Source organism: Trachinotus anak, unplaced genomic scaffold (genome assembly GCF_046630095.1).
Source record: "Trachinotus anak isolate AG129_WGS33_773 ecotype Australia unplaced genomic scaffold, CSIRO_AGI_Tana_v1 ptg000028l, whole genome shotgun sequence".
NCBI lineage: Eukaryota > Metazoa > Chordata > Actinopteri > Carangiformes > Carangidae > Trachinotus > Trachinotus anak.
The window spans coordinates 5,098,909-5,123,174 of record NW_027273879.1 but is presented as its reverse complement, the minus strand read 5'-3'; the positions used below and the strand labels follow the sequence as shown (position 1 = coordinate 5,123,174).

Genomic DNA, 24,266 nt, shown 5'->3' with positions numbered 1-24,266 from the left:
TGCTGATTTCCACTGCAGCCCTCAGTCTGCCTCTGCATACTGCACCACACCGACTGGATACTACTGCAATGCTGACTTTCTCAGCAGGGCTCTCTCTCCTCACATCACTTTTGTTCTTATTTCTCTTGTGTTTTTTTCCCCCTCCTTTCACTGTTGCTCCTAACAAGACTTATTTCTCAGTGTGTTTCACTCCTGCTGCTGTCACCTCCTGCCAGGGTCAGTCGCTAAGACCCCTCTCTGCTTTCTTTTTCCCTCCATTTGTGTGTGTGTGTGTGTGCGCGCATGTGTGCGTGTTTGCGTGTGTGTGCGTGCAACATTTTGGCTGTTGGTGTTCCACGTTTAGGTTCCCTTTTCTCCCCAGAACATGTTAAACCGGCGGTCATTCAGCGACGTGCTGCCAGAGTCTCCAAAATCAGCACGCAAGAAGGAGGAGGCACGGCAGGCTGAATTTGTCAGAATAGGGCAGGTAAAGAAAATACAAAAAAACACACAAGCAAGCACACACACACACACACACACACACACACACACACACACACACACACACACACACATAAACTCATGAACACCAAACAACTAAAGCCTGCAGTAAACAGCCACAAACACGAAGATGAACAGGCACATTAACACATGGAAGCCTGGGTACACACACCGACAAAGGTGGGCACACACACATAAGCACACACAAACAGCAAACATGGACAAACACACCTCATCACTTAAGAAACCAAGACACACATGTACAATTAAACACATTATTGATAGTGATATATTGATATATAATGGGGGAAAATATTAGCACCTTTTTTTAAGACAGTAATAACTGTAAATTTCAATCCGGACTAAATGATTTTTAACCCACAGTGGGCATCCCTGGACAGTGCTGTAACTGATATTTATTTTAGGGAGCATACTGTCCCAACAGCCTCTAGCAATAAGACAGGACAGCCTGTTTGTGGCCTGAGAGGGAAAACCACCCAGAGCTGAAACCCTTAAGGTTCTTCTTTTGAGCGCACAGCGAATAACTGAAGGTGACCCAGATGGGTGGATCAACATTTTTATCAACTCAGATCCTGTCTCATCTGGAATATAGTGGCAGGACAGAGAGGCTGGTGGCTGGAATAAATAAAATGTAATATAAAAATAATGCAGACAAAAAAAGGATTTTGACAAGTGAGGGGGGCAATTGGATGGAAATTGTAAATAAAACATGGACAGTTTCAACATGAGATTAGTATATCATAAAGCAATGTCTGTGTTAAATCTCTACAATATAATATCCACATCCAATACACTTACTTCGAGCAGGTAGGTGTAATTGTTATCTATTACAGGCAAATGAGAAGCATGGAACCATCATGTACAAAAATGAAATCATTGTGAGCATTAATGCAGCATCTCTTTTTATTCTGGAAAATGTTTCCTTACTTTATAGCACAAGGTACTGAGGACTGGGTTTGGTTTAAAGTGTAGAAATTACTTCACAGCCCAAGCAGTGATATAATTCCTGCTCAAATGACAGAGAATTGATTAGCCTCTATTGTGGCGAACACTTACGATTTGAGTTCTAATCAGGGGGTTTAATTCACACCGAGACACACTGCATAGATTTCCTGTCCAGGCTGAAGTACAGCACATTTTTTTGTGAGACTCATACGCGCTTATCTTCCGACGGCAGTGCATTTTTAAAATGTTGATACTGTGGTTGCAGGAGAAGCTACAGACACCTTTAAAAGCGAGTCTCTCGCATTGGTGAGTCAGGTCTGTGACTCTTTGTGGCATGATGAAGTCATTTAGCAGCTATAACTCCTGACAGACAGCTGAGTGAACTGGACACCATGATACAATGATAAGGACAGGCCTCTGAGGTGCCGTACAGAAGTCATTACCGGGCTGATGTAATCACCATTACACCTCTGCTCCGGTGCTGATGTAATGGTTATATAATTATACAGAAACACAGTCTGAAAACAAATACGAGAGAAGAGAAGCTTCCAAAGAGTCATCCATGGTGCTGGACCTAGATGATCTCTGGCATTTTGGAAGTAATTTGTTTCAAGATAATGGATTTTTTTTTTTTTATTTCAAAGTGTAAAAAAATGCCCAGTGTTGTGGACTTCAGTTGCAAGGTCAACACTAACTAAAGTGTTGTCAATTTAAAAGTATCCTAACTGTGTCCCACACCTCCGGTCAGAGGAGGCCTGAAAGAAGTTGGTCTTTCTTTCTAGACCCCTCACACACTGCCAGAAGAAACTGGGTGATCAAAGTGTGTCCCTTTTCAAAATGAGTCCTAAAGATACATGTTTACACAGCTAAAGTAATTCTGTCTCTATTGTTTCCTTTGTTCGTTATCTTCATTAATTCCTCCCCGTGTTACTGTGTGTGTTTTCCGCCCTGTTTCTCTTGTTTCTGTCGCTCTCTGCTCATAAACACAAAGCCGAGGCATCGACACATTGTGCTGTAAAGCATGAAAACAAAGGAAGGTAGACGTGTCGAGTCATTGATTATCCAGTTTTGTAGAGACAAGGCGTCCGTCCTCAACTACACTGGCTCTCTGTGTGCTCACTCATTGTGTGATGCACATTATAGACCGGGATTTCATGTTCTAGTGGCCGCCTGATAGGTCAGAATATGTATTTTTTATGGATATTCTCTGAAGGATGGCAAAGTGCACTGCCCTGTGAAGCCATTGTATTGTTAGTTGCTATTGATTTCATTATCTCCAGATTGCCTGTTTAAGCAGATATGTAAATGGAAATGGCTGACTGAGCAGCTTGGATTGGAAATTGTCAATCTGATCAGATGGTTGGTGATTGAACATTTGTGCAATTGCATATTCTTTTTGAATTTTTGATTTGCACCTTTTATTTATCATGACACTTTTTTTTCTTTTTACTGTTGCTTGTCCCAAGCTGTCCGTCATAGTTCTCAGGGCCTAGATAAGCCTGGAAACAAGCAAACCATAATGACAGGTCAGGTAAATATTGGTGATGGAATATAAGTTGCAAGCTCAGGCCACTGCTGTCCTTCTTATGATGCATTTATATATGAATACAGCACACAATCATTCATCCAAGATTTTAAAGTCCACACATTGTTTAAATTACTAGCACATTATTCATTTGAACAAGTTAGATTGGGCATAGGTGTAAAATGCATGCAGCCTAAAGTGGCACGTTATGAAAGTCAGAAAGTAAGTAAGAACTTTTACTTTACCACATTTCTGAGGGAAATATTTAACTTCTCAGTGCAGAGCTCTTTTTCCATATTACTTCGCAGATTTAAGATTTTACATTAAAAAAAAACTATGATAAGCTTAAAAAAAACCCAATGTGTTAAACCAGGTGGTTTCAGAAAGTTTTATTTAAATAACTGTTCAAGGCTCAAAGTGGTAAAATGATTCATTAAAAAACAGCAAACGTGAGAGAAGAAATTTGGTTTCTTCTTCTTTCTTGTCCCATGTATCACCTCACGACTCCTCAGATTTACGCTTAGATTGGGAAACACTGCACTAAAATATCTAACTGTATATGAGGGACGTAACCAAACTCCACCTCGAGCAGCTACAACAGTAAAATGCTTACTCACGTACTTAAATACTTACACAGTGATACATCAGTATGAACAATCTAATATTTTATATGTTGATGTAGTCACAGGGGCAGTTTCCTGCAGAAAGAGTATTTGTACTTGTGCTGTACTGGTGGGGTTTTGAATGCAGGACTTTTACTTCTAATGGAGCATTTTTTTTTTTTTTTTTTACATAAGAATCCAAACACTTCAATCCAAAGCACTGACAGATGTCTGTTGTGTGTCACACCTGATGCCCTTTCCTTCTCTAGGCTCTGAAGCTGAAGACCATCGTGAGAGGAGATGCCCCGACCAGCCTTGTTACCACAGGCCTGTGCAGAAAAGAGGTGAGGTGTAAAATCTTCATCCTAAGAAGTAATTTCATCTCTTAGTGAACCCTAAACTCTTCTTTTCTTTAAACAAGTTAGGGAACTGATTCCATATTTAAAATATTCACAAAGGAATACTAGGTCTTTGAGGTTCATACTGATCTGATTCTGATATCAACTGATATTGTTGTGTTGGACAGCGAACAAGTTGACTTTTTAAAAAAGTTTTGTTTTGCATGCATGATTTGCCATCCTCATATTTTTGTTATATTTTGTCAAAGCAGGTAGATAGTAATTCTAATATCAGTGTAATATTGTGTATACCTATATGTGCCTTTATGTCTATGTACCCTGCAGCCATGGGAGTCCCAGTTGTTCTGCAGCACATTCCCCTATGAGATCGTGTGTGCTGACTCCTGGGGTCAGTCTCTGCTGGCTGCCACCGACGCAGCAGGGGTCATGCTGCTGGATGGTGAGGTCATCCTAATCGATATCTCCCTATGTCCTCTAAAATAAAGCCACCCATCCATATCCATTCAATACTGAGCTCAGCAGAATGCCAAGGCCAACAGCTAACATGATGATGATGATAATGATGTTGTCCACGTTTCAGGCCCTGATCCGGCTTTATCCAACGCTGGTGAGTGCCATGCAATCGATACTCACATTTTTTTTTTTCTAACAAATCTTTCAACCTCAGTTTTTCAGATTTTTATCTGTCTTTTTATTCTGATGTATGTGTTATGTTTCAGAGATGCAGACTCTGCCTCCAGTGCAGGTGTTTGACAAAACCATGGTGGTGAAGCAGATGCACGTTCTCGAGCCTCAGGACCTGCTTATCACCAGGGCTGACAAAGGTACTGCTCAACACCTCCTCCCTGCACATCACAGACTGTCTCCCCAGCCACCATCTTTTTGCCATGTTGCCATTCACACTATTTTTGCAGCAGAACAGTACTTACAGCAGCATTTTCTTTCTCATAATTCCTAACTCTCTCTCTCTCTCTTATGTCATCTCTGTCATTTCTCTCGGTGTTGTTGAATACCTGCTTACCCTTTCCGCCTCCACTGGTCTGGTGAACACATTGATCACTCGCTGTGATCTAAGGAAGCTGACCTATAGAGAACCAATCCCTGTCGAGGGTTTTGTTTGTGTGTGTATGGCAGTGTGTCTCTGTTTATCCTCGGGGTAGGGTCTCGACTGCGAGAGTGGAGCTAGCTTTAAAAGACTGCTAGATGTGCAGACAAACAGACAGATAAAGCATAAAAAATAAGACACAAATAGCATATACAAGGAAGCTGCTGTGTACAAACAGCTGTAGGGTTTGTCTCATGTTTGCTCCAACCAGAAGAGCGTGTAATTAATTACCCTGTTCAGATGATTAGCTAACCCTAATATTGACAAACAGGGTTGACTCGGTTTTGATAGTGATTATGTGATGGCAGTGGAAACATTTGTCAGGACTGTGTGTGGGCTTTGATAAAGCTTCTGAGAGAGTATGAGCCTTAAGAAGCCTTCTAGTAATCCTCCTGCAGTACAACACTATTGTCTGGCCGTGGGAGGATGCTAAAAAAGAGATGGCAAATTAAGAGTAACCTTAATGCAAAACAGAAGCGCCTTTTTTTTTTGTTTTGTTTCCAGGGAAGGACGCTCGGCTCTACGTGTTCAGACTCAGCACGCTCAAGAGAGGCCTGGAGGAGAGGCAGCTTGTCAGAAGCAAGTGTGACAGCCGGGAAAATAAACTGGAGAAAACTAAAGGTACAACACGAGGCATGCAACAGTGTACATACATAAATCCTTACAGCAAACAAGAAAAATGTACTGTGATCCCCAGAAATCTGCTTTAACTTAGTTTAACTTAGGGTTTGCTTAGGTTTCATTTAAGTTTGTCTTGCAACCTCCGTGGCCAAACAAGCCAAACAAGCCAAACGAGGAAGTGCCAAAACTGCAGCAGGTAGATAGGTGGAGTCAGGCACTGCCAAGATAGCAACACCGAAGCAGCCCACTCTGAGCTTCAAATCCACTCTTCAGAAACCTCGTGGAGGCTACATCCATCTTTACATACAGTCTATGTCAGGTGCCCATTTTAATTGTTTATAATGGAAGCAATGAGGGACAAAATCCTCCTCTTTATCTGAGGCTGCACTTCTCTGACTCAATCTTCTACCCACTTGATTTAGGACTCATTAGTAGATAAACAGTGGACAGGAGTCAACGGTTTGGCAGTGCACTGGAGCAAGAGCCAAAATACATTGCTCCTCCTTTCAGTTTACTGAATCAAGAATTCAGAATCAAGTTGGGACACAGAGAATTGGAATCGAATCACATGCTGCCAGAAGAAACTGGGTAATTGGTAATCGAAATATAACATGTCAGTTCATGAGCTTTAGAGCACTAGTGCTGGCAGGCAGATTTTTTTAAAACCTTTGGACAGAGCCAGAGTAGCCGCTTCCCCCAGTTTCCAGTCTGACCTGACCTGAACCTGGCTCTAGCTTCATTTTTGACGCACAGGAACAAGAGTGGTATCAATCCTCTCATCTACTTCTCAATAAGAAATTAACAAGTATATTTCCCAAACTGTCAAACTATTCTTTTAAAATAAGTCTTTGCTGGATTCCAGTGTCATATTTTTTTTATTCTAGTGCATCAGTCTTCCTGTTTGCTGAGAGTTTTTGTATGACTGTGCCTTCAATGCCAGAAACACTATGTTGTTTTTTCTCTTTGTGTTTCTTCTTGAAGTAATCAAGTCCTTTTAAATTTTCATTATATCATTCTGACTCTCAAACACTGTCAACTTGTTTCTTGTCAGCTTAGGCTGAAAAATAAATGTTATGTCTAACAAAGAGTAATCAGGCTTAGTTACTTTGAAACAAGTTTAATTATCTAATGCAAATGATGCTTGACAAGATTATTTATATTTGATGAGAAGAAAATAATATTTAATCAGCCTAAATCAGGACGTTGTGACCTTAATGAAAGTGGCTCTTACAGTGCAAACACACGACCTTTGACCCGGTGCTGGTGTCATTCCAGCTGTTTGTGGATGCATTGATCTGTGGGATGATGCCAGGGAACAACACCTACAGCGCAACACATGTCCAATATACTTCCCACCTCTCTTTTCTCTGCCCCCGCACTCTCTCACCCCACCCACCACCCCCCTCCACCTCCTCCTCCTCTTTGTCCCAGGCTGTCATCTGTACTCTATCAACACCCACCACGGCTCAGAGCTGAGGATAGTAGCAGCCATCAGGAACAAACTCCTCCTCATCACCAGGAAACATCCACGTTTTGAAGGCTTCAGCGCCGTCGCCCCAGGAGCAGACTCACCAGTGGAGGAGTTTCAGTACATAAGGGTACAACAAACTCCACATGAATGACAAAAAAAAAGAATGAATAAATGGATGTAAAATGAATTCAAGGGGGAAGGAATGAATAAACAGAGAGGAAATATTAGATTTCTTCAAAATTACTCGCTTCACATATTCATATTGTATATATTAGAGCAGGGGTTTTCAAAGTGTGAGGCTGGCAACACAGTCAGCAGTTGGAGCTGCAGCAGATGCTGTGACACAATGTGGCTTTAAGTAGTTTAACTGCACCAGTGTGCATCAAACGTTGTATTCCTTCTCAGAGCAATAACTCCATCAGATCTGAACACAGATAATCATGTTTATAGATTCAGCAGGACTTGCATTTTCTGAGGACATCATTCATGATACATTCACAGTATAATATCCATATAAACATCCAACAAACTGACTCAGAAATAAAAAAATGTTCCTTGCCTGAGAAAAAGGGAATTGCTAATAGCTATTTCAGCATACCTTTAATGGGGCCACTTTCCAAAATCTGAAGCATCTTTATCTACCATATACAGGTAAAACAAACAAAAATAATAGTGTAATAATGAGAGTGAAAAAGAATAAGAAAATACACTTTGAAAACCCCTGTCCTAAAGTTATCAGAATATTATATACAGACAAACTGACAGTACTTGTACTTGTACTTGAAGTACTTGAACCAATGTGAGTGAGAGAGCGCTGAGGTTATCGCGTGCCATCCGTTCATTAGGAGATCTGTCTGTGCGACCCGCCGGTGGTGATGGCGCTGGTGGACGGGCCGACGGGGGAGAATGACAATATGATCTGTGTGGCCTACAAACATCAATTTGACCTGATCAATGAGAGCACTGGAGATGCCTACCGGCTACATCATGTAGACGCCAACAGGGTGAGGCACATGTGCACTCAAATAAACTCGTGCACTGGTTTTCTTGTTTTGGTTTTTTTTTTTGTTGGTGTTTTTTTTGTCATTTGCTTTCATGTGATGTTCACTGACGTTGGGCAGAAGTGAGACCTTGAGTTGACCCAGTTAGTCGCTCTATTTACCCCTCTGATTACCAGGCTGCATCAATGAATCAACACGTTGTCATTCACAGCCACCAGCTGGGGAGCAGAGGGAGGAGAAATGACAAATGAGCAGGCTGGGGAATGAACAGCTGTTTTAATAAACCATCTTATTCCGCATTAACCATTTATTGTTCAAAACAGTAACCGCAACAAGTAACAACCTGTAGCTGAAACATATATTTTGTATGATCTAGATGGTTAAACAGTACCTCAAGGGTATGTAGCCTGACATTGTTTGTTAATAAGTGTGTCATATCTGACCTTTGGATCTTGTTGAATTGATTCCACTAAAATGACTCGTCTCTGCCTGCAGGTAAATTTTGTAGCAGCCATTGATGTGTATGAAGACGGGGAGGCAGGTCTGCTGTTGTGTTACAACTGTGAGTCTTCCTTTAACTCTGAGCATTTCAGATGTTATTTGATTCTGGTTTCTGTCCCTAATGTCAAAGTTGAGTCTTAATGTTTTGTCTCCGCTGCTGGAGTAAAAATCACATCGCTCAGTGCTCCAGAATATGAAGATAGATTTTGTAATTTCATTTCAAAGCTGAACTTGTCTCCTCTGCGTCTTTCACAGATATTTGTTACTATAAGAAAGTTTGTCCGTTTAACGGCTCCACACCGATGATCCAGTCCAACACCTCCGACTTCCACTTCAGCTGGAACCAGATGCCCAATGCTATTGGTACGTTACCATGGCAACAATGCCTGAACCCCACCCTGCCCATGCTGCTGGCCTGGCCGGAACTTGTTGTTGCTATGGAAACACCATGCATAGCCACAAGCATCCAGTTAGCCTGTTTGATTACTCGTGTGTTCCTGGGGTTTTGTCTGTGTGTGTCTGTGTGTGCATGTTATGATTAATGCAGAAGGTGATGAAGAGAAAACACAATTGGTCCTAAACCTGAAACCCCGAGCCTGTTGATAACAACACGCTGCTGCTCTAGGCTGCCGTGCATCCTATAATGTGCCCTCCTGTCACACACACACACACCAAACAAGCACTGACAAAATTTGCTGAGTAATAAAACAAATATATTGAGATCCGTTTGAAAGCAACTGTTAAAGCTATTATCAATATTTTTATTTTAACAATGGAAAAAATGAATATGTGTAAAGTGAAAGGAGTCAGTGATAAACCCACAAAAAATGATCACACAACCAGTGTTGCCAAATATTTTCTATGGAAAGAGGCTAAAACCAACTCAAAAAGCTAAATCATGTCAAATGCTAATTTGTATATTCATATCATCTAACTAACTTCTAACTAGCTAGCATTAGCCTTAGCTGTTATTATTTTTCAAGCTTATCATCACATCTAAATCAACTTCAAAATCGTTTTATAAAGGCTGTTGTACAAACTGAGGACCTGAGGTGTCATCAGTAGAGAAGAGACAGAACCTGCAGTAAAGTAAACATTCGTGAAATGATTGTATTTTAATAAAAAATAAAACTTGTCTGATCAAGTTTAATCGTTTAGAGCAAAAACAAAAAGGAGAAGCATTCATATGGAAAAACAATGGGGACCAGTGATTAGTTGTTAGGTACATACGTTCACACGTTTCTGTCTGGCTGCTGATTGGTCGACTGAATGCACTGAAGCTTCCCCTTCCCTTCGTCACACAGTTCACCATATCGAGATTAAAAGGCAATAATATATCAACATTGTGTTCACGGTTTGTTGCACTGCCCTCATGTGGCCAAAAATTAGTTACTGCAGACTTAAGTTTTGATATTTGAGGACAAGAGATAATAATCACTTGCATATTCTATCTTCATTTCATTCACTATTGCACCAGCTCTTTGCCCTTCGCCTGGATTCAAAAATCTGGTCGATCAGGTCCAAGTTCTCTGTTTTTTTCCACTGAAGTTGCACCTATCGGATGGTTTGTTTCGGGGATTTTCAGATTTCTTTTACTTGTTGACACGACCTTGATTCCGTGCCACTGCCTGCTCTCACCTTGTTGTGCATAAGCATCTGAGCCTGTAGGAGAGAAGCTAATTTTTCTGCATACGTCATCATCTAATGATGGCATTTCAAAATGCCATTCTGAGTGAAATTTTTAAATGTCTCATATTGTGGGAGTTGAGCAAATATTAAATGTTTTAATTTCCTGTTCTTCCAGGCAGACTGATGCCCGCCCTCTTGATCGTTTGCTTCTTCTTTCATCATATATGTCTGTGTTGTCTTTGCAGTTTGTGCGTTTCCTTACATCCTGGCCTTCACAACGGACTCCATTGAGATTCGCCTGGTGGTCAATGGCAACCTTGTGTACACAGCAGTTGTCCCAGAGCTACAGTTGGCTGCTTCACGGGTCAGTATGATTGACATCTAACACAATAGCATGTCTGTGCCCTGCTTTTGTCAACAGTCTACGCTGCAGCTTTGTCAATAACCTATTTCCTTCATATTTTATTATGATATGTCCATTATGTGTGTACCTACAGCACACTGGTGTTCACTATAGTAGGAGACTTTCCAGGTTGAGAGTGTTGTCAGTGTTTTCAGACCACACTGCGTTATAGAAGTAGCTGTCTCAGCTCTCTCATTTCAATCAATCTTTATTACCCCAGTGGGAAATATGGCTGGCAATATGCATGGCTACGAAGCAATAATACACTCATAAATCATACACATAGATAATTTAAAACAGACCACAGTGCACCTGGCATCAAATAAATACTTTTTTTCCACTATTCTCATTCAATCTCTTTGTTTTTTTTTTCTTTTTATGTTTCACCCCCTGCCTCTATCCTTTCTGTCCCTTTCCTCTTAATATTTCCTGGAAGGATCTCATTCTCTCTCTGTTTTTCCACCCACAGTCGGACATCTATTTTGTTTCGTCAGCTCCAGTGAGCTCAGCCTCCAACTGCAGTTCAAGAGACACCAGTTCCCAGAGTTCCCCGCAGACGCCCACCGGCTACGAGATGCCCGTGTTCCCTTCGCCGCTCGGTGATGGTAAGCCCCACAAAGCAAAAGTACCACAGGGTGATGGTGTTAGCACTATGATATTGGAGGTTTTTAAAATGTCAGTGTTGCCGGCAAGCCAGTTTGACTTTGGATGCTTAGCCCAGAGCTTGAGGTCAATTTACATAAACTAACCCTAACCTCTCAAACAGAAGGTTCTCTGAAGCCGCAGCCTTTCCCCTCCATGGTTACGGCTAATTTCCCAGAGTTTAATCATGTGTTTATATTTAACTGCATTCATCTCTCCAGTGACTATTACCTCATGTTCTCACACTGTATAATAAATCCTGTGGCAAATATTAAAATGTCCTCATTGTTGGCCACTCATACTGGTATAGAGGAAAACTGTCTCCTTTCCATATGTTTTTTTTAAACTATAATTTCTATTATATTACAGATTTAAATGTTTTAGGTCATTACCTACAAATCTTGTTCATTTTACATTATAGCTAACCATTTTCCAAAACTTTCAGATTAATCTCTAGCCTTACATGCAGCCATTGGCTTCCATTTATTTCAGTACAGAATGAAAATCAACTTGCAGGGGCTTGAAACTTGGTTTTAAATGTCAAGTCTTTCTCTATAAAATCAAACATCCATTGCTAAATAGACAAGAATCAAAGATAGTCTAGTCAAATGAATTTTAAAAATGATTGATGGAAATATGTGTCAACATTTTCTCTAAACTGAGAAATTTACGGACAATGAAAAGAAAGAAATCTCTCATATGAAGCTGATAGAGGAAATTGGTTTTCAGAGCCTTTAACAAGAAAGAACGAAAGAAAAATAATCCATTAGAGTGAACAATTCAGAGCTTCTGTTTTATCCTCACTGTTACATTTCATTGCAGAGCCTGGATCATTTAGAAAACTTTGCCTGCTGGTGCATTTACGGGCCCTCTGACATCCAAGAGTTTACTGCTGACAAGCTTTGTTGTTGGAGATTCTAACGTACAATATAAGATTAAAAAGCAATAACATGGTGAAAAGGATTGTGTGAATTCTGCTTAGGCTACGTTATTCTATATTTTTCCTTATGTCAGCAAATCCCAATATCACCAATGTCTGTCTCGCAATACTTTCTGACTTCCCAAGCCTGCTCTGAAGTTTATAGCAAATGTTACTCAAACGGGAGTAAATAGAGCTTTTGTTGACTGTTCTCAGTGTTGTATTGCCACACACTTTGTCCTCTAGTGAGTATTTACAGCAGCAGGATGGTGTATGTGCGATTACCTCCGGATAAACAAGAGTGTCCATGTTCATTGTAATGAAGGAACATGTCAGCCGGTGTAATAGTGTGGCTCACTGATATGTCTTTAATAGTTTTTGGTCAACAATGGAGCTCCAGGGAAAAGACGAGTCAGCTACTATCAGACTGTGGATTCACAGACAATGCTTGTTAGGAGAATCAATTAACTGCTGGTTTTGTTGGCAGTTGTAAATGTGATTTACAGTTAAAGGGCTAAAACGTGCAAAACAGGATGATCTTTTAAATTCTTTCTAACTGCAAATTACAAAAAGAGGAACCAACTAATCACCCACCACCATGCAAGGAGACAAAACGTGTCCTCAGAGGCAGAGAATGCTTTCAAGGATGATTAAGGATCAATACGAGCCCCTCCCTTCCACCCTCCAGCCCACTTTCACTCCCTCCTTTATCTTTTATGGTATATTTGACCACGCGTCCCCACCTTCCCCCTATGACAGACCTTTTTCAGATTGATACAACTGTCTGAAAATGTGGTATATTTGTGATGCACAGCTGTTGGTAATGTCGTCAATGACTTACGGGTTTGTCGCTCAGCATGGGCCAGCAGCGTGACGGCTGATGGCAATGTCTTTGTAGCTGTTAAAAAGGGGCACAAAGTCGTCCTCCGATGCGTCCATGTAATTCTGACGTCTGCAGCTTCAGGAAAACAATTATTAAAATGTCCTGCTTGTCTCGCTGCTGCTGCACCATCAAGGCAGTATTTTCCTGAGGGGAGTGGGTATTTACAGGTCCCATTAAGGCTAACAGGGAGGAAGGTCTGGCTGTGGCTGCTGCAATTAGCCGAGGACAGGCTTGATGCTTTTAGACTGGTTCGGGTAATCATTCCCCTCGAAGGGATTCTCATTTTCTTTCCTGTTCTAGCTGGTTATGCATATGATTCGGCATCACTGGGACTCGTACACGTAACAGTGAACCTACTTTGTGTGTGATCCTAAATGTGTGTACTGTGTGTGTGTAACCCTCTTCTTCATCCCTGGTTCAGATTCTATACGGATCCCCTATGGTACCAAGCTTTCCCTGTACATGTCTAAGGATGCCGAAGGTACTGCAGGATTCTCCCACAATTCAGTTCATGAAAACGCTCATAATGGTGCCTCACTAACATGCACGTGTTCCCAGAGTGTATCACCCTGTCTGCTCCAAGGCGGCATGTTGACTTGAACGTTGGTTGAATGTTAAGTGAACATTATGTCTTCCCCCTCCCCCCTTCTGTCTTAACTAATTAAAGCACCAGTGCGAGGAGAGAATGAGAGGTGGGGTGGGGTGGGGGGGTGTGGGGGGGTGGGGGGGGGGGGGTGGGGGTGGGGGGGGGGGGGGTGATAGAGTGCAAAGTTAAAAAGTGAGGCAGAGGAGATAACGTTGATCAAGGGTAGAGGGTTTTCAGAATTACCGGAGGAAGAGAGGAGGAGACGCGGAAGAGGTATGCATGAGCATGAGAGAGAAGGGAGGGGCTGTGTACAAGCGGGAGGTTGGGAGAGAAGGAGGGAGAAAAGGGAAAGAGGGAAGGAGAAGACACGTCTGCCGCAGCATGATTTACAGATTGCACTGTCGCCATGGAGACTTTTGTCAGCCCTCTCTTCGATCCAAAGTGGTTGTCCAAACAGCGGTGCCACAATCTGAGAGTGAGGGTAGGTGGGGGGGATAGCAGAGGAAGGGGGTAGGCTGAAGAAGAACAAGAAGAAGAAGAAGAGAGAGAGAGAGGGAGAGAGAGAGAAAGAGAGGTGGAAGGGGTGCTGACAAAAATCCCATCCTCTTAACTGCCTGTGCACCTGCTGTATCTGCTCCTCGGGGAGGGTTTTCATCTGACGTAATCGCATCAGTAATGTGAACAAGATGCTGTTACTGATGTGGCTGTTAGCCGCCACCTATCTCCACTGGCTTAAACGCACGCCAAAGACCTACAGCAGAACAGCCTGCTGCCCAGGAGAATTCAACTTCAATTAGTGCTGAAAAACACTCCTCATATTTATTTTTTATTTCGCCCGCCAGTGTGATGGAGCGTGACACTTCCCCGGGTCCAGAAACGCATGTGGAATATATTGATCTCTGTGATTATATATTCCTCATAACTGCATGCTTTGCCACATTTTGGTTTTATTGCCATTTTTGCTGTATGACAGCGCAGGTACAGGACAGAGGTTCCGTAACAACACTAACACAGTGTACCTGTCAACCGTCGGCAGTGACCCTCTGTTTTTCTCCGCGGCTCTTTACTCACCTCTCACCCTCTGACATTTCAGATGAGACGGTCCTCTTTGTGCAGCATAGCCTCCACAATGATCCCGTCTCATCCATGTCACTACCAGCCTGTCTCAATGGAGCAGAGTGTGGCCGCTGAACTGCAATACTGCTCCCCGGTGGCACGACTGGGCACTGCAAGTTGGCACGCTGCAGCTTTGCCAGCAGATTGTGCCCTTTGAAAAACTCCAAACATCCATTTAATGTATCCCAAACAGACTTTAAGCAATTATAGTCTCTGCTGAATAATAGATGGTCTGCTCTAAATGGCTACAACTGAACAGTTATATTACATTAGCTCTCTACAGTAAGGATGATGAGCAGATGCTGTTGCAGTAAATAGGACTATTAATCACTTCAGAGTGTCTTCATTTGAATATCGAGGTTTGACTCTGTCGTATCAGGTTGTCAATTCCCAGACTCATTAAAATACGAGTGTGTGTGAGCAAGAGAGAGATTTTGGGTTTACAGCAATAAAGTCACAAAAAAGGTCATTTTGCATATTTTAGTTCATAATCTACCAGTCACTGTACTTTACACACATTACAGTGCCTATTTTCCAAAGCACACTATAATGTTTTAGATTGATTTCTTACATTCTAGGTAGCTGTTGGTTACCATTAATTATATTGTGCTATAGAAATCGACTTGCAGAGGCTTGAGGTTAGTTATGCATCACAATAAACATTTTGTCACTTTTATTTTTATTACAGCTTTGAAAGCTTATGCTGTTGCAAGCATGCATCTGTTTTGAAATCTTTCTCTACTGGTGCATTCAAAGACTTTTTTTTTTTTTTAAATCAATGACATGTCAAGTTCACATTAAGGTTTTGACATTGACAGGATGTTTGCTTGCTGTTTGTGTTGTGAGTTAGATTTTCTGACAATACAACACATGACAGCAGTCCTCTAATCTGCCGAATCGTAGAGGGTCTTTGAATGCACCACTGAGAGGAATAGTTTGACATTTGGGGAAATGCACTTATTCACTTTTTTGCTGAGAGTTAGATGAGAGGACTGCACTACTGTCATGTCCGTATGCTACATATGAAGATAGAGGTAGCACGTGGTAAGTAAAGACTCAAAACTCACTAATTATCATGTTGTGTGTTGTTTAACACTAAAGTGTTAAAATAACAATCACTTCCATTATTGAACAGTTTAAGTAAACAAAATAACTTGTTAATAAATGAGCTTTAAAGGTGCTGGTAGGTGGATTTTCTCACTTTTGGACAGAACCAGGCTAACTGTTTCCCCCTGCTTCCAGTCTTTGTGCTAAGCTAAGCTAACTGCCTGCTGGCTCCTGCTTCATATTTAGCATACAGTATACTAATATCAGTTTTCACCTCTAACTCTCAGCAAACTCCTTCCAAAATATCAACCTATTCTCATTGCTCCCTACTGTATCAACCATGCAATAGAAATTTTGAAGAAAAAAAAATCATATTCGACGATGGCGAAATATTCAGTGGCTGCGTGGAATGTCTGAAAAGATATGGTATGATTTAAATGCATATATGCAGTTTTGTAGCTCTTAGGCTAATACATGCAAAAACACTATGGTGCTTCAAGCCAGGAGTTTCATACATTTTTCATTCACTGCCACACATCCCTCTCCCTTTTTATTTGTCTCTTTTCCTATGTCCATTCCCTTCTTTGCTCTTTTAATTTCTTGTTTCATGTCCTGTCTCGTCATGTGCCTCGTCCCTTCTTTACTTTACTCCCCTGCTTCCTCTTTTTTCCATCCTTCTCTTCCTCTATGTTTCTTCCTTGCAGGTGAAGCAGCGTGTAAGCACATCTTCAAGATCCCTCTGTGTAACTTGGTGGGCCGCAGCATTGAAAGACCCCTCAAGTCACCCCTGGTCAACAAGGTTCTGACGGCTCCGGCCCCCACCATGGTGCCGCCGACTCCCCTCATCTCTGCAACACACTCACTTTCCCTATCTCGCATGGAGATCAAAGAGATAGCCAGCCGCACACGGAAGGAGCTGCTGGGTAAACTGAAAAGCTGTTATACAATGAATTTTGTTTGTGTTAATGTAATGACAGTGTTAAAGCAATAGTTTGACAATTTGGGAAATGTGCATTTCAGCTTTCTTGCTTAGAATCAGGTCTGTATGCTAACTCTAAGGCTACAGCCAGCAAGCAGTTAGCTTAGCTTAGCATCAAGACTAGAAACAGGAAGAAACAGCTAGCCTGACTCAATATAACGGTAACAAAAGCCAACTACCTGTGCCTCCAAAGCTAACTAATCAGCACATTATATGCTAAGCTATTCCTTGATCAGGAAGCAGATGAGACTCCAGGAAGTCGCTGCTCCCAGTCAAGAAGTAGCCCATCACACAACTCACAGAAAGGAACCCACAACCTGTCCTTTTACACGTTGTACAGAAAAAAACAAGGTTCCCTCTGTTTCCAGTCTTCGTGCTAAGCTAAGCATACTGACTGCTGGCTATAGCTTCACATCGATATGAGTTGTATTGTTGTTCTTATTTAAGTAAAGCAAGTAAAGCATTGCTTTAAGTCACGCCCATTTTCTGTTACCTCATAACAATGAAGGCTTGACAGAGGAACCCAGTGGGAAGTCAGACAGCGGAACAGTCAAACAGAGGAGGATGAGCAAGAAGAACACTGAGGAAGAGCCCAAAGCAAGAGTGCTGACGTCAACCAACAGTGACAGGTGACAGCGACAGATTCAACAGCAGCCGCACATCTGACAGTCGCATAATGTTATTTGAGCTTGAGACATATATCATCTTTCTGTGCACAACAGGTTAGCCTCAGACTCCATGGAAGCAGACCTGGACGTCCAGCTGCATTGTTCGTCCAGTTCGGAGGCCGAGCCAGAGAAGGTGATGCTGCGAGCGGAGAGCCCGCCCCTCGCCAGCGCATCCGTCCTCTTAACATCCTTTGAAGAAGATGTCCTGGACCTAAAGTGAAGACAATCCCATCGTGCACTTCTCTGCCCACCCACTCCTGTACTGTCACCATTATTTTATAGTTTTGGTTGGTTTGTTTTTAAGTTGTTGTTTGTTGGATCCTTTTTTATTTTCTTGTTGTTTTTTTTTTTTTTTGCTTATATCCCTGTATCTTGGGTCTCTCCATTCATTGGACAAGATGGGTGCAGTGGGAGTTTGAAGCCGTGTCTGTGTGCGTGTTTGTTTTTCGTGAGCAGTCCCTCAGCCACTGTGTGTTGGGTGTTTGTGTTGCCCCCGCAGCAAATAACCCAAAGAGGCGATGAGGTTGTGTAAGATGCCGTGGTTTATTCAGAGTTCTGCAACAGCTTCGAGATAATGTTAACGGTTTGATCCCAAACCACAAACTGAATGTAAATCTACACACCGAGGCACGACTAAATTCTCTGCGTTCACAATGCCCTCGGAAGTTGCCAGAGCTTAATATGTGTTGTATATTATGTGATTATTTCCGATCCACTTTCAAATGTTGTATGATATGCATATGTATGTGTACATCTGTTTATACATGAAAATGCATACACAGTGACAGGCATGTATGCTTGTCATGTCTGTGATGCATATTTATAGATATATTATATAAATCCATTTTATTCCCACATTTAGTAAAGGTATGATGTTTTATGCTCTCTGCACATATTAGTCCTTATTCTTCACCTTATTCACAGTACACAGGTAGACAGGGCTGGAGGCAAAGTCTCCCACAAGTGCCATTTCCCAGCATCCTCCACTGAACTACACCTCGATCAGCCACCGTATTCTGGTGTCTGACAGTAGCAGCCATGATTGTAGTCCACATTAGATTACCACGGTGACCCACAACTCCTTTCATCTAGGACAAAGTCACTTACTGGAGGCACGCTCGCAAAGCCACACGCACTAAACATTTTACCCCATAAGAATGAGCCGACCTTAAATCTGCATGACCCCGCCTTCGCTACAAGTGTTGTGTCTTCTGCGCCAAAAATAGCTTCTCTGGAAACCATGAGGTCTGCGACATCATACCAAACATAACAGCATAAAGCAAACCACAACCTGAGACGACAGAAGAAGTGTGGGTGTTACAAGGGGGAAAAAAAAGCCTTTTTTTTACTAGACTGTTATGTGTGATCAGGTACGATGGTACAGCAAGAGAATTATAGATAAAACCACAAGTTTTAGGCAAAGACTAAAGTTGAAATACAGTATATTGTGATAAATTGAAATGGTAAAAGCATAATTTTGTCAAAAAATACTACTCACTATACACTAAAATAAAATTAAGTGTGAAATAATTTTAGTTTTTGTCTCTTTCTGTATGTGGAAGGTGCAGAAAGGCAGTGAACTGGTCCCAATTATTGAAACATTAATATGATTAAACAATTACACAGAATTTATTTCAAATAAATACTGAAAACATACAGTAGTACCTTTAGGAAAATGTTGCATTTACCAAACTAAAATTAAAACCAAGAGTAACCAAGAACTGAAAAATTCTAAATTCAATAATGTTAGAATATTAAAGTAGGAAATGAAAAACTGAACTAACTACCTACAACTGAAAAGCATGTAAAATTGGCTAACTATATCAAACAAATAACCCAGTTAGGGATTCAGCACTCACACACATCAGCTACTTTAAAAATAATTGTTTTCACTTTGAAATCTTGAAATCTAAAAGGCTGATTTACAGCTGGGACTAATGGGTTGACCAATGCACCAGTTCACTGGACACCGTGACTTTCCAGTCTTTATCCCCATTTCACCACCATGTGTCCAATGACAAACAGCTATACATGACTTGACAACCAACACACAGACTGACTCACTCAGACATCATCAATAATCAGACATGTCATCAATTAAACTTACAGATGTTTGGTCAGACCCTGGTCTGGACCCTGAACTGGTTGTCCTTCTAGAAAAGGAAAACTTTTAGGAAGTCAGCTGCAGTCTCTGACACCCTGGCTTTTATTATTGTCATTATGTAGATTTAAACAGTTTCGAGCAACTTAGTGTTGTACTTCCATAAAGCTGAAGGACGCCAAAGAGACAGATTAAAGATAGAGATTAAAAAGATTAGTCACACAGGCCTAGATATTCTAACAATTAGTGTTTGATCGATCCTACATTTCCCATGATGCAGCTCAATAGAATCTTTTACTAGATGACAACGTGAACCAGTCCCCCCCCCATCCCCCCACCCTCTCAATACCCACAAACTTCTTCTACCCAGTTTGTAAATGTATGCATTAAAGTATGTGTTAAATGGTTTCATGCTGCGTTCATGTCATATCAGAGTTACTGTAATTATGAGTTTTTGAATGGTAATGGCATTCACGTCAATGTCCAAGAGGTAATTACGACAGGAAAATTCCAATATATCTGCCTTGGCAAATAAAGACCATTGTTCTATGTAATTAAACCCAAATTTAATGGACATGCTATGTTCACAGAACGACTTTCCACCAAGCGGGAGTCAGAAATTCCCGTTATCTGCAACTGATGCTGAGATTTTTTTTTTTCTCCCTCAGCTGTTCATAATTAAGGTTTAAACGATGTGACCTGAATTCAACATGAGTCTGACGCCCTAACTGAGATAACCCTGATGATTTCATTAAGGTTATGTCCTTTGACATGAAAAAGCTTGCTCTAAAACCACAGAGAACATTAAACAACTTTTTTTCAACAGGCTGAGTAGCACTCCTCATGGTAAACTGAACTGAACTTCATGTGTAAAACCAGTGGAGTAAACCTTTACGGTGTAAATTACAGAAATATATACACTTAAAGACCACAAAAGCCATGTCAGTCCTGGCTGTTTAGAGGCTTTTGTCATCGCTGCAGAGACCCAGGCCAGGTGGAAACAATCCCCTGCAATCAGCTCACAGGCAGGATAAGACACCTGCAGTGGCCTGGGCCCTGATGACGTCGCTGTAGCTCAGAGGGAGGAATCTGGAAAAGTTTGGTCTTCAACACAGACAGCAAAAAGTCATCCTTTTTCAAATCGATTAAAATATAAACAGTATCTGAGTCAGTGTGAAAGCTGAATCTAACATGAAACGGGGAAAAGGTTTTAAGCGTTGAACACCAGGCAGTCAGTAAAACCAAGGGAGAAAGCTTCAGTGGGGTTAACAAGGCGACCTGGGAGCAGTGGTTGTGACTATGCTGAAGTCGGTGTGAGAGCGCCTCTGTGTGGTGGTTTCACAGCGCAGCAGCCTTCAGATTTTGCATGAGCCTCCTCTTCCTCCTTTTTCCCCCACTCCCGCCTCTCCTCTGTTCTCCTCCTGCCTGTCTCAGTATGAACCCCTCCAACACTATAACACGACTCAGAAAACTAAAAGGGGAAAGAAGAAGAAGAAGAAGAAGAAGGGGGTGGGGGGTGGGGTGGGCGTTTTACAAAGGTACTCTACTTTAGTGTTTATTGCTCTGAATGAGTGTGGGTGACTGGGGGAAGACTGCTTCTCCCACTCATGCTGTTTCCTATTTCTCCTGTATTTCTGTCAAGTACTCTTTGTTTCTACCTCCCCTTGGCATTTTCACTGTTTTTTTTTATGTTTGTTTGTTTTTGTTTGTTTTTTGTATTTGAATCTATATTTACTGTTTAGACTGTTGCTGAACCTCTCTGTGATATCAAAACAAAGAAAATTCACAAAAAAAACACCAAGTGTCTTAAAATATTGTATTGCCATCGTTTTTAATGCCAAGTACTACTTGTACATGTTTGTGTATCAAATGTGGCCTCAAATGAAACTGAACTATATTATTAATTATTATGATTATTATTATTATGATTATGATTATTATTATTTGAGCAGTTATTTTAAACAAGTGCTGTAGACCACTGCTGTGAAAGTAGTTGATTCTGTTCATTGATATGTAATAAATATTTATGAAATTTGAAATGTGTTTGTTTTTCTGTTTTTAAATGATCTTACACAGGGAATTTGTGGTGTCTCGAGGTGTTTGGTCCAACCAAATACAAATACAGTACATATAGATTAATGTACTGAATAGTAGCTCAAGTTTGTTTCTGTAAAATCCTGTGTACTAGCATCAGTAAACATATCTTTCTTCTCTGCAACTTCTTCAAACCAGGACCTCAACATCTTACTTCAACAGTCCTTGTATCATCAGACTGGCTTCCAATTGCTTTTGGAACTGATTTTAAAATTTCATAGATAACTTTATAAAGCTCGACAAGGTGACTAGATGTTATCTGCAAATGCTTTTCCAAAGTCAATTTGTAGTCACAAAGGTGATCGTCCCTACTCAAGACTCCTAGACACAGGACCGACCTGCCTGTAGAGATCAAGGCGACACATCTCTTTTAAGGAGACCGTAGCTCATTATCACTTTTCTCTCCAAAAAGACAAATTATGGAAAAGCAAGGCAGTCTACAGCCTGATGATGGCACTAGATGACATGTCAGGGGATCACCAAAGTTGCGAGGTCATTGTGTGGGTAACATGTTTGTCTGTGCCATAAATCCATCAAAGAGTTGTTCAGACAACAAATGTGACAAATGATAAATGAAAACGTTGATGTGCTGGCGGCACTGAAGGAAAAGTTCAGGGGTTCATCACAGTCAGTAGGATTTATCCTCTGGGAAACATGGATGTCTGACCAAAATTTCATGGTGATCCATCCAAAAGTACCAGCCACTGTGCCATGCCACTATCATGTCGATCTGCCACTGCATTAAATTACATCTCACTAAAATGCAGTGAGATATTTTACATGCACATTGCCATAGAGCCATGTATCTACGCTAAAAACACGCTTCAACAAATTGTCTTTTAAAGTGGCTCTTTCATCATTTCACCACCTGAGCTTCTGATCTCCAGGTGAAGTTTGTACGTTTCATCTTTATGCTCATCTGATCTGTCTTTTGCTTTATTTAGTCATTTCTTTCACATGACTGTTTCACTGTTTTCTGTTCAGTGAAGCATTTTCTGTGGTTGGGAGCTTTATTGTATCCATGCGTGAGCATGACAGAAAAATAATTGAGGCCAAGCTTGTGAGTTTCACAGCCTCACTTCTGACAGATCTTTGAATTTCTCACACCTTTTATCACTTTGAACTGTTAATGACGTGATTATTTTCCCACTAATTCCTACCAAATTAGAGTGTATCTGCCTCTTACTGTAATTAAACACAAACTAGAACTAGAGAGAAAAAGATCTTACTAAGGCCCACATGTGCTGCCTTGTAGGCTAATGAGGAGTTTGGGTGTGATTATGCAGGAAGCTGCTACAATTTGTTCCTGCACAAGGTGAAAATTGGAGCCACCTGTTTGTTCATTAGTGCTGTCTGTGTGTGGCCACTAGGTGGCTAAGTAATATAGCATAGCATAACTGCAGTGTGATGAGACCACAGGAATGTTTCCCTTTTTTTTTCTCCAAGTTTATTGCATGTTAAATTTCTCCCTCTCACCACTCTCTCCCTGTACTGCTGGAGCCAGAAGAGCCTACACCCACTGAGCAACAGACCAACAGACACCGGCCTCCTGACAGGGACCAGCCGGGGGCAATGAAAACAGAGCTTTTGTAAGAGTTATAACCTGATCTGGCGTGAACAAAAAACCTTCTTATATGTTGCCATACATTCCCGGTTACTCAACTCATTTATTGAGGTCTGTGATTTGTGTGTGTGTGTGTGTGTGTGTGTGTGTGTGAGTCTGTGTGTGTGAGTCTGTGTGTGTGAGTCAGCTGAAAAAGTGAGTCGCAAAGAGAGGAAATGTGAGGAGTATAGGATGGAGAACATGTCTCGTTTCCTTTTTTCCCCTGAAGCTACAGGCAGGTTTGGACGACCACACCACTGACGCATACAAAGGATATAGACACACCCCTGTCTGCCCCTGGCATGTTATTGGCTTTATGTTTCACCCGGATCATATGTATTGTTAAGGCCCATTCATTCACAGCAAAAAGGATTTTCCAGTCCCTCCATGTTCTCTGGGTTTGTGATATTTCTTTTGTTAAGAAAAGTAAAAACTATAATCACAAAACATTCCTGCTTTGTAATTTCGAGCTGAGTCATCAGTCGTCACTTGTAGGAAAATCACTGGAAATGAGATTACTGCGATTACATCATGTTGGAAATTCAAATCACACAGGAGAGAGATGGAACGGAACCGAAGACGATGTGAAAACATGGGAAACCGGAGCATTCCGCTCCTTACGCAAAACACAAACACAGACCACATGTATACTGAAATCATGTTCAGTACGAATGCACGACTGAGCGGCCTGGAGTTCCTCAGTACGCCTATATGGCTTCCCAGCACCGTCCAGCCCCACAGGATACAACAGAGAACACAGCACAGTCGAGAGGTCTTACATAATAGGTAAAGGAATGCTGGAGCTTTGCCGCAGACTTCTGGATCATCTCACTCTCACGCATAAAGTGGGGCCCCGTCCCCCTCACACTGGAACACACTGTCTCTGCACAAGCAGGCAAAGTCAACAATCATCCCATGAATAAATCACTGAAATGACAAATCACATTCAAGTACAGCATGGGACA

General features: G+C 41.4%; 2 protein-coding genes across 7 annotated transcripts in view; both read left to right on the top strand.

The window, feature by feature from the left end:
* The window catches only part of garnl3 (GTPase activating Rap/RanGAP domain like 3), a 70,469-nt gene extending 48,826 nt beyond the window's left edge, over positions 1-21,643 (top strand). The window contains exons 16-31 of one of the 2 annotated variants that reach the window (XM_071465203.1): positions 344-466; positions 3,843-3,917; positions 4,257-4,371; positions 4,513-4,539; positions 4,652-4,756; positions 5,542-5,658; positions 7,090-7,256; positions 7,975-8,133; positions 8,626-8,692; positions 8,887-8,994; positions 10,506-10,624; positions 11,133-11,268; positions 13,529-13,588; positions 16,561-16,779; positions 17,344-17,464; positions 17,558-21,643. In XM_071465203.1, coding sequence (XP_071321304.1) covers positions 344-466; positions 3,843-3,917; positions 4,257-4,371; positions 4,513-4,539; positions 4,652-4,756; positions 5,542-5,658; positions 7,090-7,256; positions 7,975-8,133; positions 8,626-8,692; positions 8,887-8,994; positions 10,506-10,624; positions 11,133-11,268; positions 13,529-13,588; positions 16,561-16,779; positions 17,344-17,464; positions 17,558-17,723 — 1,884 coding nt within the window. In that variant the 3' untranslated portion in view covers positions 17,724-21,643. The remainder of the gene's footprint in view (positions 1-343; positions 467-3,842; positions 3,918-4,256; positions 4,372-4,512; positions 4,540-4,651; positions 4,757-5,541; positions 5,659-7,089; positions 7,257-7,974; positions 8,134-8,625; positions 8,693-8,886; positions 8,995-10,505; positions 10,625-11,132; positions 11,269-13,528; positions 13,589-16,560; positions 16,780-17,343; positions 17,465-17,557) is intronic. The other variant, XM_071465204.1, reaches the window with a different exon arrangement.
* The window catches only part of rpl7a (ribosomal protein L7a), a 164,578-nt gene that overhangs the window by 108,271 nt on the left and 32,041 nt on the right, over positions 1-24,266 (top strand). The window contains exon 1 of one of the 5 annotated variants that reach the window (XM_071465223.1): positions 15,813-15,817. The exons of the other annotated variants lie outside the window; for them this stretch is intronic. Within the exon in view, the coding sequence (XP_071321324.1) occupies positions 15,815-15,817 (3 nt within the window). The 5' untranslated portion in view covers positions 15,813-15,814. Of the gene's footprint in view, positions 1-15,812; positions 15,818-24,266 lie in introns of those variants that run through there. 5 annotated transcript variants of the gene reach the window in all.